This window comes from Alosa pseudoharengus, unplaced genomic scaffold, assembly GCF_046254945.1.
Source record: "Alosa pseudoharengus isolate Yale_2024_CS ecotype anadromous, Long Island Sound unplaced genomic scaffold, YU_APseudo_1.1 YU_APseudo_1.1_scf_2, whole genome shotgun sequence".
Lineage (NCBI taxonomy): Eukaryota > Metazoa > Chordata > Actinopteri > Clupeiformes > Clupeidae > Alosa > Alosa pseudoharengus.
Window position 1 is genome coordinate 6,098,921 of NW_027468663.1, and position 16,308 is coordinate 6,115,228.

The following is a 16,308-nucleotide window of genomic DNA, read 5'->3' on the forward strand; positions in this document are numbered from 1 at the left end:
AATTGTGTAAATATTATGTGAGGATATAAAAACAAAATAACTCAGCTAATAGCTTCTATGCCAATGAGCCTCAAACACTATCATGATGATCATCATTTACATATGTATGTATTGGCTGTTGAATTTTGTTTGACCAATTAGCCATTTGGCTAGAATAGGAATACATGTGAAATTCCCTTTACTTTGAAAGTTTACATCACAATATACTGGCTAAGGAAGCGCTACATTTTTGCACTGAATGTTATTCACTAGGTGGTGCAGCGCATGCGTACACATTCTCTAAAACCACATGAAGGTGCTGGCCTTTTCTTAAACACTAACTCATGTGCCTAGTCATTATCCGGAGTCAACATAATCCAACATCCACCAACATCATCCATGAAAAGACCTATCAATGAAAAAAAAAACCTATTTGATGTCAAACCTCCCCCTTAATTAACATTTGTTTATGTGTTGTCCATGAACAACATAATTGCATGCTTTTTTAGTTTATTTATAAAAATATTTTGTACTTAATTAACACCTCGACTACCCTAACATGTCTAACTCCCACCTACTGTGCACCTCTTTGTCTCTCAGTCAAGTTGCATCATTCCATAAAGAACCAATTGAGAAACGATGAAAAAAGCTTGTCAGTGTGAACACAAGGCTTACAATACGATAGACCTCAATAGACTGTGTAGCTGAAAAGCATATGCGTCAATTTCGTCGCCGTTTAAAAAAAAAAAAAAACATAGTCCAGTATTTCTTTCGAAATTGAAAAGAAGTTGTATGGACTGGACTATTTTTTTTTTTTTTTTTTTTTAAACGGCGACAAAATTGTGAATTTCCAGAGCGTGTTACAACACACTCAACAATCGACTCCTACGGACTTTCCCCTTAAGATGGCAGCAATGATGGCAACATTTCCGGAAAGGTACTGGCTTGATGAAATTCATTCTGGACTCTCTATCCGACCACATAAAGACCTCGGGATACTTCGGTTTGGCTTTAGGGACCCTCTACTCACTACCACGTAAGTGTTATGTTGTTTGGAACTGTAGAAGAGGTATAAAAATAGCGTTTTGTAGCAGCGAAATTGATATGCCCTGCTCACTTCCAGGCTACGAGTTTTGACTGAAAACTGTACAATCGAACTTTCTCAAAACACATCCGAATGACATGATTTTGATGTCAACTCAACTTATGTACCCCCAATCATCCGTAAATTGATCTAAAGTGCATTTTACTCCGGATAATTCCTTTAAGTAAATATTTAAGTAAATAAATGCAATATAGTCACGTAAAGTACCGTTAATAATATGCACCAGAAAGATGTTTACCATCTCAACAAATGTTTGTAGCTTCGATGAGCTGCAGACACCATGTAATCTAATCACATAATTTTGCATGACTGCAAGACTATTTACTTTTCTCTGTCACAAGAATGTTTTTCTGTGTCTGCTGTTTGCACACAACTGTAGAAAGAATGGACATTGATCACAAGTAGAATGGACATTGATCACAAGTAGAAGTACAAAATCATTACTGCTTGAGCACTGTCGTGATGGTGATTACCAGCTGACACACAGCTTTTCTGAAATGCCAGCATTGTTTCGAGGAATACATTCACAATTCTGATTGCACACAATTATGACAATTGAAATGTAGTGGCGAAAACACACACACACACACACACACACACACACACACACACACACACACACACACACACACACACACAAACACACACACACACACACAGAGAAGCAAAACAGGAGATTTTTGCAAAGGGTTAAAGCTGTCATGGTAAGAACAGAGATTTACTTGATGGGTGAATGCATAGCACATTCAAAAAAATGTACATAAATGCTTCATAATGTATTCAAAAATGGGTGAAGCAACATTGATGCACTGTTACATTAATATGGAGCACTATGTAAGGTCATTTTCTTCACAATTAAAGTCTCCTTTAGCAGACAAAGTCTCCTTTCATACTTTCTAGCAAGGTTAGCACAATTTGTAGCACTTGGCCTGGCCATGCCAATTTCTGTCACCTATTATCACCTATTCCCATGACAAAGCACATGAGTTTAGCAACACAGGCAAGATCAAAATGAACTAAAGAGGCAGTGCATTTTATTGCGATTTTGATTTTGAGTGCTGAAAATAAAAAATACAATAAAATTGAGGTAAATCTACTATCTCAACTGAAACCATGTAAAACAATTTCTTACATTAAAATATTAGGAAATAATGCTATTGTCAGAAAATAAATGTAACTCAATGGCAAGTAGGTCTAGCTTGTGAGTTACCTGAACATGGCCATAAATGGCCGCTCTCAATCTTCATATGTACAAGAGTGCATGCCAGTGCAGAAACGACATTGACAATGGACCACCAGACAAATAGAAAGAGGAGGATGTATTGTGGTGCTACACATACACCACATAAAAGTTAAAAGTGTAATATGAGTGAGGTACAAAACTTTAATGATTTATAGTTACATTTATTCATTTAGCAGACACTTTTATCCATATGTCAAGTATATTACAAAGGCTATTCTCCCCAGAGCAACTCGGGGTTAAGTGCCTTGCTCAAGGGCAAAGCGGTGGAAGATAGGAATTGAACCCACAACCTTTTAGGCTGCTGCATGCTAACCCAGCTCCTCGAGTATAAAAATAACCATAAGTAAAAATCCCTTATATTCTTTCATTTTTGCTTTAACATACTTTAAAATTGTAGTTTGCAGAAATGTATCTATTTACATTTTTTCTCAGTCGCTTTGGTGCTTTTCTCAGATTAGAATGAAAATTCAACCTCCACAACATTTAGTCATTTGTGCACATCATAGTAGCAATTTCTCCTTCCTCTGAACAAATTGCAAAGGCTTACTTTTGAACATGTATCAGTTGTTTTGTCATGTCAGTCAAAATGAACTATACTTAAGGATGCTGAATAGTCGTTCCCAATAAAACGAATAGTCTTCATTTCATTGCTTGAGTCATTACATACAAAATTGGTGAACTAGTTATCAAATTCTGTCACAATGATGTAGAATTGCAAAGAGCATATACTGTAAAACTGTGAAACGTACATATTCAGTGTCTTGTACTCATTTACTCCCTTAACTACAGCAATTTGGAACTTTACTGTAGTTTTCAAATGGCTGTACAAGTACTGTATAGTGCTGTCTTGAGCATTTTCAGATAGTTTCACCGAGTTCTGACCTTTTTTGCATGGGATAACACTGAGAGCATAAACTGTCATAATGAAAACATGACAAAGCCATTTGACTATCTTGTTCATAAACGATGGTCAAGACTTCTCATTTTGATGACACAGGCAGTTTCATTGACATAAATACTTGCTTTTGAAAAATGGACTATCCATTTTGAGCAAGTGACGTGCTTTTGCAGGTTATCCACTAGGTTTTGCAGTTTGCACTAACTGCTGTGCAAATGTTAATAGTGATGTGAGAAAATCACCAAAGTGACTGAGAAAAACTGTAAGCTGTTCTCTAAATGTAGTTGTGTTTTTTGAGAAGCATCTCCCCTCTGCCTTGCTTGGTCGACCACTTTCGAATTTAAAGTCACCTTACTACATCCTCTTGTCCACCCTTTGTAAACAATTCATGAATAGATTATGAATGCTTCTTTGCATTTCACGTAACTATATGGGCAGAAACAGAAATGGTAGTTTAATTCAACAACAGAGGTGTACATTACAATGACAGAACCAAGTCTTGTCATTTTTACGACACTAATGTTTTCAGTTTCAGATAATATGACAGTAAATAGAAACTTTTATTTTGAAGAAAAAAAACATTCCATAGTTACCTAACTTGGTGTATGAATTTTAAGTCATGCTTTATTGAGCATTTACAAATATATTATGAGCAATTCATGTATGATTTTATGAATGTCTTATGCACTCACCCGTTAAGTGGAGTGTTACAGAATTGCTTATATTTCAGGAGGTAAGGACACATGCATGTGCAGTTTGTCTGGGATGGATGGATGGGTGGATGGATGGATGGATAGATAGATAGATAGATAGATAGATATATAGATAGATATAGATAGATAGATAGATAGATAGATAGATAGATAGATAGATAGATCCATGTTGGGAACAACCCTTGTGGCATGTGTTTAAAGGGAATAAAAACACTTTTCCAAGTGACTACACTCATTAGCCTAATTGCTCACTTAATTGTGATAGGAATGGTCACTGCCATGTCAAGCAAGAATAATGAAATTCAAACACTGGGCCACAGTGCACTTCACTTAATGTTTTGATTTCTAAATGGAAATGAGCTTGAAAGTAAATGATCACACTGAATCAAAATCTACAGACTTTAACTGTTATTCTGTTATTTATGGAAATTGAGAGCAGAATGATCCTATAAGGATGTAAATGACAGACTGAGTCATTAGACAGAAACTCTGTTCACACAGAAGTTGAATGTCATCCTGAGAGAGGGACTAGAGTGACTCATTCAGTCCAAATCACCATTGTTCTTTTCTGCTCACGGCAGAGAAATCTGAATTATTACGCTTTACACTGTGTATTACTAATACAAAAATACTTTCCCTGTGGCAAGATACAAGCACTGTAGACAGGGTGTGACGGCAATAATACGGGACAATACGCTGACAATACAGTCCTTCAGTGAATGGAGGGATTCATGCTACAGTGTGCTGCCATCCAACAGATAAATGAAGCACAACTTCAGTGTTCATCAGGGTATATGCTCCTCTGGAATAGCAATGGTTTACTCATTACAAAAAATAAATGCTGCATGGCTCAGTTTGCTGAGATGCTTAAATATTCATCAGTTGTGCACATAATTTGAGGAAATGTGCATGTGTTCAAAGTCATTACGAAGTCAGGGAGAATTTAGGCCTTTCAGCGGATCTACAAATCACCAGTATGCACACATACAACTTTCTCTTCTACTACTACACACACTACTATATACTGAAAGATGGGAAAAATGTATGTATGGTGAACAATTTGTTTGGTTAATCTATTATTTCTTCTTGTGCATGATATATGGGGGGGGGGGGGGTATATGGTGCAATGCATTTGGAAGAAACATTGGCTTGCAACTAAAAAGCAAATGTCACTCTGGGGATCAGATAGTAATTTCAGGACCCCATCAAATATTCACACAATCAACATACCACAATATGTTCACAACCATGCTGGGGTACTAGTATGGTTGATTTAAGTATAACAGAACAGATGAGGGTGAAAAACAACACCGTGACTGACACCAAGAAGAAAAGCCCCAAGCCTGTCAGTCCAGTAGCAACAGCTGTTGCTCCATCAGGTTTTGTGAATGCAATGACATCTATCAAAATAACATTCCTCTTCACAGAGAAATAGAGATGATACTATTTGCGCAAGTTGGCAAAACGGGATAGGCTAACTCAGTGTCAGGTCTGGTCAAACAGATGCCTCTGCTTTACCTTTATCATTCACACATCCATCACATCACATGTGAAACATCACTATGACACATCCTTGATTTCCACCATCATTAGGGACGCATGATGCTCTGTGTTTACATCCCCTAACTGCCATCTGATCAAGGTCATACACCATAAACATACTACAATTACATCACCATGACCAAGGGGGCCTTACCAATACTGGACTACTACCAGCATAGCAATGCAAAACTGTTCATCTAATTCATTAATTAAGTACTAACCATTGCAGGAACCAGACTGAGAACAAAGTCAGACCTGCACATATTCCAGATAACTATGGCCTTCTGTAATAATAATCAAAGGGTGCACTTAAATTGAACTTGGTCAGCTTTCCCAAGGCAGTCATTTAAACCGTCATCAGGTCATATCACTATCAGTGATGATGTGCCTGGTTACTTGAATGGCCTTGGTCAATATCAAAACACAACCCAGCCAGAACAATGTGTTAATTCCCCAAAAGCAATATAGCCTATGGTACAATAGGCCTACATCAATACAATAGGAAACAATACACTAATGCAATAGGTCGAGGACTACTGATGAAAAAGAAAGAATATCGATCGATTAATAACACCAGGATTGTCCACTCGGTAGCTAAATTATGGTTAATACTCAGTGGTTAATTTAAAAACATGTTCTTAAATCCGTAGATGTACCACTTGTATGTATGTATATTCCATGCCTTTCATTTTACAGTCGTTAAGTCAGTTCTCATTTCAAGGAAAATTGATCAGGACTTACCAAACCGTAGACAACAGTAAGCACGGACCCACAGAGGAGAATTCCCAAGCTGTGGACCAGCCGCGTGGATCCCATCCCTCCGCTCATCCAAAGAACGTCCAGGAGTCCACTCAAGAAAGAAACTTCACGTAGATGGATGGTCGCTTTAACGGGGTTTCGCTTACGTGTTTGTCCACTTGAACATTGCCTACGAGTCCGTCTTTTTCCACCATCTGCTTCCCTGTAACATCATTGATGGTGACTTTTTAAATCACAAATATCTCTTGGCGCTGTCTCTTTTCAGAGTTGTATAGCACGTTTGAGCTGAACTCGAACTCACAGTATGTCGCTCTCTCGTTTTATTTCTCTGCATCTGTCTGCTTTTTCAGAAATTACATCCACATGTCAGAACTATTTATGTCTCTCGTTCTGTGGTAGGAAGTTCAAATGATTCTTTATGAAACCAGGACTTTATTTTTAGGTCTTTTACATTTTCCCTCAGCTTAACTAGAATAAAATGGCATAGCCTAATAAAGCTGAGCTCTTAAAGATCAACCCCAAATGTTCTCTTTCAAGGCAGATCAAACACTATTTGGTGAGTGCCCTAAAACGTATAGACAGGCAGCTTCTCAACAGGAGCAACATCCACAATATCATTTTTAAGGGTTGTGTTTTTGTAAATGCTCAGTCTACAAGATTAGACCCCAAAATCAATAACCTAAATCACCTAATTGGCTTATATATATAACAACACAATTAGGCAGTATCAGTGGTAATTTATGTTGTCATTTCCTTTCTGTTTTGCCTGTTATGTAGGCTACTATTAGGCTACACTGTAACGTTACAGTCGATGCGTTCTCATTCACAAATATTCCACACATTTTCAGCAGACACTTTGACTTTTTAGCTTTACCTTTTAACTGAGAATTGCTTGTTTTTCATTGGATTCTAGCTGACTAGAACGAGAGCTCAACCTAACACGATTAGGCTACCTCTTCAAAACTGTTAGTAGCCTAAGTTTAACCTCATGGCTCCTCGCACGTATCCTACCACTTCTAAAAACACACACTACAGTGAGGATAGCATAACACACGAAACCCGATAACTATGCAAAGAATCGCACTTACTCTGTTAATGCAACAAAGAACCGCTTTTCTATTGCTGCACAGACAGTTATGTCAAGTCGTCATGTCTAAAGAGTAAGAGTACAGTCACGATCAAATTAACATTTAAAGTTTAGCGTTGTACTCATTTTCAAAACGCCTCCAGATGTGCACGTCAGTAGCCGTGGCACCACTTCTGCTTTTTAGAGGTCTCGCTGTAGCAGATGAAAAGGGGCATGTACTGTGGACCGTGAAAAACGCTGATTGGATAACCGTCTCTTGCGTTTGCTTAAACCACGACTCAGACACGTTTCCCACCCCTTTCACACAATCTCCACATTCACTACTTACAGTATTTCTGTCATTACTTAGGCTACAATCTGGCAGCATGTTTGGTGCGACTTAATAATGACTTCTCGTATTGCTGGAAATGGTAATTTAGTGAGTGAAACAGGTTTGAAAAAGAAAAAGTAATTTTGTCTGCTTACTGAATTGTGATAGGCCTACACGTTTATCAAACCAGTATTGTACAAATGTTTTAAGGGTAGGTTATTCTCTCCACTCTTCATTTGTGTTATGATAAAAGTTGAAGGGTATTGTCTAGGCTATAGTTCTTCTACTTCTGAAAACAAGACAATCCTCCTCAGTCCACTTTCAATAGGCCTATAATTCAAGTATGCTTTCATCCTTGGTTATGAAACAAATTGAGGTCAACTGGGAGGAGGGGAGATATAGGCCTTGTAAACAAATAACCCCCACAAACAACAATGTTATCACTGAAATACAGTGAATTGCAAAAGTATTCAACTCTCCTTAAAATCATCACCACATTCTTGTTTTAAAAAAGATATCTACACATACATTTTCCTAGTGTTTTCATTGTAGATATACAGTATATATTTTACTAAAATATTCTGTTTAATATTCAACCCTACTGTACATTACATTTACAAAAGTGCAAAAGTTTTAGAACTAGTCAAGTGTATCGAAGGTCATGGAAGGAGGGAAGAAGGGAAATGTATGTATGTCTTGGACAGTTAGAAGTGTTGGAAGAGGTACTTTCAAAAGAGTTGGGTCTTCAACAGCTTCTTGAAGATAGAGAGGGACGCCCCTACTCTGGTAGCACTTGGCAAGTTCCTTTATGAATAGTGTGGATTGCCATGCAGGGACAGCCGTGCCAGGTGACATTTTAAAGCTATATCTGTTGTCATAAAGTTCAAACTGCATCTGGAAAATGTTATTGGTTGGCTGTTCCGAAGTTAAATGAATTTCTGAAGTATTTCTCCTGGTAAATAAGCTCAGCTAGGGCACAGTTTACCAAAACCATCATAAGCCTATATCGTTAGTGAAGTCTCTCTTGTAAATGTCTTACAATTCTCTGAAATGTTTTCAGAAACATTGTGAAACACTTGCAGATTTACCTGTGTCTCGTACAATCATGGGTGGCTTAACAGAAACTGAGGTCACCAGCAGGACATACAGGAAAATTCACAACCAAATACATTCATCAATGTTACATCTCCATTCATTATTCCCCAGCTTTAAAAAACTATATTTCATAAACATGTGATTAAAATAGAATTGGCAATGTTATAAAACAAGACTGGAAAAATAGTCTCTCATTCCATTCCAAGTTTATTATTTAAAAAGGTGAGAGCATATGGCTTACCCTGGAAGAGATGTGCTGCGGCAGAATCAGTTATAGAAATTTGAAGATGAGGAAAAGTTTGAGTAAGATAGTCAGGAAATGAGTTGGGGATGGGGGACGCGTTAGAAGTGGCTATAGCTTCCTTAATTTTTTCAATTCAATTAATTCAATTCAATTTTTTCAATTCAATTAAAAAAGACATTAAAAAATCAGCTGAGTTGTGATGTCACCCAATATCACCAATATTTCAGCACTGTTTACATGGACAGCACTCCTTATGTAGTTTAGAGCAGTGCATTCGTGAGATCACTCACTTGTAACTGCTAAGATTCATTACTATCGGAAACCTGGGGCTAGGTCAGCTATTTCTAAACTTATGTTTGATGGAAATTTAGCTTAATTCTCAAATACCCACCATCTCCGTGACAATTATGATAATGGGAAGCAAATGACAGATTTCTTCCCCGTTGTGTGCTGCTGAGTCTAGTCATTAAACGATAGCATACAATTATCCAATATAATCACATATTTGCAGCACCTTGGACAGGGAGGTGAGCATGCAAGCAGGGAGATTGAAACCCAGGGGTGCTAGCATCTAGTGCTATCACACCTCAGAGTCATTAATATGGTCTTCCTGTGAAAGAAGGTGGAAACAGTACAATACCATCTTAATCGAGGAGTTTGAACCACATTGGTTTTTAATCAAGGAGCTTTAGTCCTTATGTTCCCCATTCACTCTGAATCCAGACCCTGAACTGCACATCTACAGAGTCCTGCCTACGGTTTCCCTCATGATAACCCTGAAGAGCTCATGCAGGTATGTAAGTAAGGTATCAGGAGGGAGGTTTACGTGTTTACTGCACGGCTTTTGTATCAGTTATCTACCATTAAACATAAAGGAAATCAGCGTTTACCTTTTATAAATCCTTGAAGATACCTGCCTTTCAAACTTAATTAGCTTGTTTTCAAAACTACAGGGGTCTGGTCTTTCCTTTGGGAGACATGATCAAATGCCATGTTTATGTCTGCTGTTTATTTACACTGCAATAGGTAAGGTGGACAGGTCAATTCCTCTTGTTTCTGTAAAGTTTCTGACACACAAACTCCCCTTTTCTTCCTCATGCCTTACAGGACAGGAGATCTCAAAATGATTTTATTTTGATGTTAACCCAGTGAATTCTGAACAAAGAGCATAGAGCACCCCACATCCAAATACTGCTGCCTTTTCTTGAACTGAACCTCTGATCCAAGAACACTTGAAACCCTCTATCTGCTCATATAAACCCTGGATATTTCAGAGCAAGCATTTTATGGTTTCATAAGTATTTGTCCATGTAAATCAGGAGAACATCTTAAGAGTTAAACATTAGCCTGTGGCAAAAAACACAAAAAGATGTATTCTTCACCATTGATGCATTCATCATTTTTGAACTGGAACCAGCAGAGATGATTAATCGGACATCTTGAGCATTTGGTGGAGGCTATGTGATCCTAGCTATAATATATGTTGTTGTTGTTGTTGTCATTTTTATAATCCCACCTCCTAAGACTTATCAGTGTAAGCCAGCCAAACCTAATACTGTATGTGTTTATGAAAGTTATATACGGCATCCATTTGTATCCCCCAGACCCTTTTCCTGATTCGCTATTTCAAGACATCTGACATGATTCCTAGAGTGTTGCGTGGGCAAAAATGTATGGAATACTCACGTTTCATCCCTTTCAGTCAGGTTCTTGTCCAAGAGGGATTCTCACCAAATCTTGAAAGAAAACTTTATCACAGGAATTATATGAAAGTCCTCTCTAATGTGGATTTCAATAAAGGTCTTCCTCCCCCCCATTCAAATACAGTAAGCCATGGATGCCAGCAGAAGGGGATATTTATCACGCAGGAAGGACATGAAATAATATGTGATGGATGTACTCTGAGTCTGCAGTTTATTTCAGGGGCCAAAAACAAAAATTACACTTTTTTTCATTAAAGAAAGACTGGTGCAAAAGAGAGATTAGTGGATCTATCTTCCCAAGAGTCAGTCCCCTAATTTGGGCTCTAAGCACATCCAGTTAGTGAGTTTATAAAAGTGTAGCCATCTGTCATTCATATATCAAATGAAAATAACCACAAAGCATTTTATGATTTTTTTTTAATGACTAAATCCCTCAGGAGAAAGACAGTTGGTTTGAGTCAGCCCACGACACAAAGTTGTTAAAATGTCACCTTACTCACTCATATTTGACCTACTATGGGTTTGTAGACTTTCTTATGTAGTCTATGTAGTCACCATTTGGGGGTAAATTCTCACTAATTTCCTGAAAGCTACATATGTACTGTATGTAACTTAAGTATATTTTTGCATGATAGCAAATTGGATCTTGCTGTGTGATTTTACTTCCTTTTACGACCTCGTATTCAAAATGAAAGGATTTAATGGAAAAAGTTGAAAGTCATGAAAAAAGAGCTTTTTAGTCATGACACGGTGTGTGCAATATTTCAAGCACTTTGGGACCTGGCAGAGTTATTCAATTTAACAGACAGATTTGATTTGACTTAAAAAAGACATGTTCCAAGGGCATAGGTTTGGTCTGAGCTTTGGTGGGGAAAGCCTAAAAAAAGAAAAAGCCTAAACTATATATTTTATAAAAGCATATGCCCTCTTGATGTGATTTAACTCTGATTTAATCGACATGGTTGCCGGCTATGGGCCTTACAGTACCATGATGTTGATTATTTTCCATTTAGTTATTAAGACCCAAAATTGTACAAATACTTCTGACCAGTTCAAACTGACCCATGGTAGTATATTGTGCAATCAACCTAGGGAGCATCTCAGTCATAGAGCTACTGAAATGAATTATAGCCTTCATTATCATCAATTTCTGCATCAAGCCTCAACTACCACTTCACTGTCACTGCACTGCCAAACAACATCCTTTGAAGGTTTCACATAAATCCTATCATGATAAAAACCAAACCACAGTAAAAAAAAATAGCCACTAATTCATCACTAGAAAAAGAAAGTGCAGTCATGATTCAGCCAGTCCAAAAGGATCCAGCATGTCTTGAAAGATATCACGCCATGAAAGAGCCAGCACATCTTGCGTATGTAGTCATACTAACGCTTGCGTATGTAGTCATACTAACGCTTGGTTTGGTTAAGCACATACTGTACTGTAGATAAGCACATCACATATGGTAGAATTCTGCACTTACACTGATTCAATTAACCAACATGAGTCATGAGTGGAATGGGAGGCAGTGGTAGGCCTTTCAAGAGTAAGAAGTGAGAGAAACAGTTTAGTGAAGCTTTGAGATACCTGGTGAGAGTGAAGGGTCAAAACATTCCCCTCAAATGCACTACAATGCATTCTCCTACGCAGGGACGTGCACAGGGGGGTTGCTCAGGTTGCCCGGGCAACTGCCCATACCCTTCTTGACTCGTGTTGCCCTTCCAATGGGGAAAATAAATAAATAAATTGTACAATGGATGCAGAATTTCACGTACTGTAGGCCTAGTCTTTTGAACAAAAACACAATAACAACAACAACCAAATCAAAGTTACCAGTATTAAAAGAAATGGGTAAGCTTCATAAATATAACTTTGAACTAAGACTTAATAATTACAAAAATAATGATGACATTATTACTATCATCATCATTTGTATTATCATTAAACAAGATAAAGGTCACTCCTAAATGTTTGAGTGTGCGTGTGTAATAATTAGTCCCTATTGCCTTATAAGCTACCTTATAATTACAATGTCAGCTTGCTTATCCCTTTACCTGCACTTTTAAAATTATTTCCATCAAGCCACATCAAACCATTTTCAATCATCAGTTGCTGCCTGCCTTCTAAAACCTACTATTTAGTGATCTAAATCCATTAAGTAGCCTACGATCGTTAATGCTGCGGCTGAACGACAGTCTGAAACGCACACTTGGCGTCATTGGATTTCATACGTGTAAAAGAAAAGCTAACTTTTATGCACAAGCTACGTTTTGCACAAGCTACGTTTGATACTTTTTCTCTATGTCTAAATGTTCACTCCTCGCACTTACATTTTACAATACAGGGACTGTAACTAGTAGTCTGTAGTAGTTACTACAGATATACTAGTTATAAATACAGTAATCATTACTTTATTTAGGCAGAATAAGTTCGTTGTGGTTTCCAAGCTCATTAATTTTAACGTTAGCGGTCTTCCACTGATATTCATGGAATTAGCTAGCTTTGTGGTTAGCTAGTCTATGATGAGCCATAATTTAGCAATGGATAACGTCATACTGCAAATTGTAAAACATAGCTTTTCAAAATAACAGGCCGGGGAGAGATGATACGTCTCACTGCTATAACTGTCACGCTATTAAAGAAACACATCTTCAGTCACATTGTCAAAAGTTAAAAGGACAGACAGTCAACTACACTGCAATAACGTAACGTAATTACTAGCTAATTCCGCTTCACTCGGCTTATTTAATTGTTTTCACGAATTTTGTCATGCTTATTTGAGTTAAGAGAACTGATGGGGGTGTTCATTTAATTGTTGTTCAAGCAATGTATGTCTTGTGACCAAATCACCATGAACACACTTAACTGATGATCTCACTCGCGGATAACTGGTTCTCTCTGCCTGACTCTGGCTGGATCAGCTAGAAATCTAGACGCGCCCCTAGCGGCTGCCAGGGCTAGTCTAGCAACTCTCCGTTGACTTGTGAGCTCTTGAAATCGAAACTAAATCTGGCATTGAAATCGTGTATAGAGTCGTTTGTTGGGCTTAACATAATGATTGAGGGCAGAGTTGCAACGGTTTGGCTTGAATTCCCTGCTACTTGAAAACAAATATCCTATTGCGTCCTATTGCGTGCAAAGGGAATTTGAAAGACAACTGATTATCCCGACTCTCGGACTGAGCACTGCGAACGGTGAGTGCCCAGACCCTACATTTTAATGTGGGTCTGGCTCACCAGGCTAGCAGGTTGCAGGATGTGTGGCGTGTTATACACGAGTGTTGCCAGCAGGGACGGTGTAGAGTGCCCTCTGGTGGACAAACTATACAACGCCAACACTCATGACGTGGTTGAAGGGTTTTTCGTCCGTTTTTATTTTATTTTTAAAATATTCATTTATCGGCCATTATAAATGCCGATACCGATAGTTTGGAAAATGCCTAATATCGGCCGATAATATCGGCTCGCCGATAAATCGGTCGGGCTCTAGTGGAAATATAAAATGAACCATGAGTAATACCCCACTGCTCCCTCGTTAGAACCCATTCATCCCCACTTCACTTACTCAGGATTTGCTTGCTCAATATATTGGTCATGGTCCAGACCTCTTGTCTGTCATTCTCCAGACCTCTTGTCTGTCATTCTCTCTCTGAAATACACTGATCTTGTGAGTAATACCCCACTGCTCCCTCGTTAGAACCCATTCATCCCCACTTCACTTACTCAAGATGTGCTTGCTCAATATATTGGTCATGGTCCAGACCTCTTGTCTGTCATTCTCTCTCTGAAATACACTGATCTTGTGAGAGGTATGGTTGAGGCCCATGGCCAACATCAGGCACAGAAGACTGCAGGTGCCTTTGTTCAAGCCCACCCCACAACTGATCATAGGGTCAGGGCTTGCCAGTGACTCACATCATTTGCTATATCCGCCTGCCATCTGCCAATATCACAGTACACCTTCACCAAAGCTCCCGCTAAGCAGAGAGAAAACATGGCCACGCCAGACCTACAAACACAGACGAGAGAGAGTCCCATATGATATCAAGATTAAGCCTCTTTAAGTCACGGGGGCTGTTCCTTTAGACTTGCCAATAATGGAATGAGGCAGACTCAGGTAGCCCTCTGCTGTTTAGAGGCGTTCCGTGAAATTAAAACTGCACTGTCTAATCATAAAATCCATATATATCCCCAATTCATATTGAGTTGTCAGAGGAGTAAAATATATTAAGCTGGTTTGTTTCGCTTGATGTTTGCTGACTTGCTTCACATTTACTTATGTCAACACAGATTTGTATCAGATTCAGGTGCTTTTCTCAAGTCTTGTCTGAGCCCAGTGTTAGAAGACACAGGTTCTTATGCTGTTGTAAAAACACTTGATGCTGCTTTTCTTGATTGTGCCAAGAAGTAAATGGTTTGCATTGTTTTTAATACATCTCTGTTTCCAGATAGGGACAACACAGTTTGTGTTGTTTCCTTTTTTATTTGTTACACAATATGTGTTGAAAATAACGCAACTTGCATTGAAAACAACAAAACTTGCATTGTTTTTTAACACATCTCTGTGTCTAGATAGGGACAACACATTTGTTTTAGGGTGATGTTGAGAGCATGAAATACCCCTGAGATAAACATGTTTAATATGCTATACAAGGAAGACAGACTACCACCATGGCTGGCCATCCTTCTTTACACTATTAAGATGTTCATCCATATCAATTACAATAGCATGAGATTCTTACAGATACACTTAATTTTAACCCAAAATGAAATATGGAGTACACTTGGAATAATTTGATAATTATAAATATTCCTTGCAAACATCAGAAAGTCACACAGTGAAATAAACAAGCATTTGATAAAAATGGGACAATTATGTTTGTGTATCATATCTCTTCAACCGGAAAGAACAAATCCCTATTCAAGTGGATGCGCTTACTTCTGGAGGGTTGGCGGAGGTGGGGGGAGGAAGGCTGGGGTTGGGGCGGTCACGGATGTCAGCTGCCTGGTACACATCTACTTCTCACTGCTGTGAGGTGCCTTCTCAGCATGTGATCAATGATCACCGGGATGGAAATTTAAAGAGGGGCCCAGGTTCATGCCCCTGGCTTCACAGCTATGATGCAACAAACATTTCTTCTTCCTTTGACCTGGAAAGGAGCAGAATAAAGTAACGTACTGATGCAGTACATTAATGTGGAAGAACGTATGTGTGAGATGAATTGAGGTGTGAATTGAGTGTGGTGGTGGTCATCGCTTAGTCCGGGTTTTATTCCCAAGCCCACTGTTGCGAGCCCATGACGCTTTGGATAAAAGCGTCCACTAAATGCATCTCAAATTTTATTTAATTGTGAAACCTTTCCAAAACATGTTGTGCTTTTCTGATGACTGCAGAACTGCTGAAATGAAAGCTCTGATAAGGAGTGCTGTGCTCAGAAAATGGCTCCTGAGAACCTGGGAAATGCGGCAGAGCTGATATTTGTAATGGTACATATCACTGCACCTCGCTGCAGTGTGTAGCAGAAGGAGGTGTGGTCATTTGATCCGCCAGGGGGTGAGTGGGGGCGAGGGTCTCTGTGTCTCATTAGCCTGCGGTACAGAAGAGGGGGATCTGAGGAGCGAGCCGCATG

General features: G+C 38.6%; 1 protein-coding gene across 1 annotated transcript in view; it reads right to left on the minus strand.

Moving 5' to 3' along the window:
* pth1r (parathyroid hormone 1 receptor) overlaps window positions 1-7,482 on the minus strand; it is a 53,206-nt gene extending 45,724 nt beyond the window's left edge. The window contains exons 1-2 of the mRNA XM_076295721.1: window positions 7,328-7,482; window positions 6,222-6,441 (exon numbers count right to left, since the gene is read on the minus strand). Coding sequence (XP_076151836.1) covers window positions 6,222-6,308 — 87 coding nt within the window. The 5' untranslated portion in view covers window positions 6,309-6,441; window positions 7,328-7,482. The remainder of the gene's footprint in view (window positions 1-6,221; window positions 6,442-7,327) is intronic.
* Window positions 7,483-16,308: the final 8,826 nt, after the last annotated feature.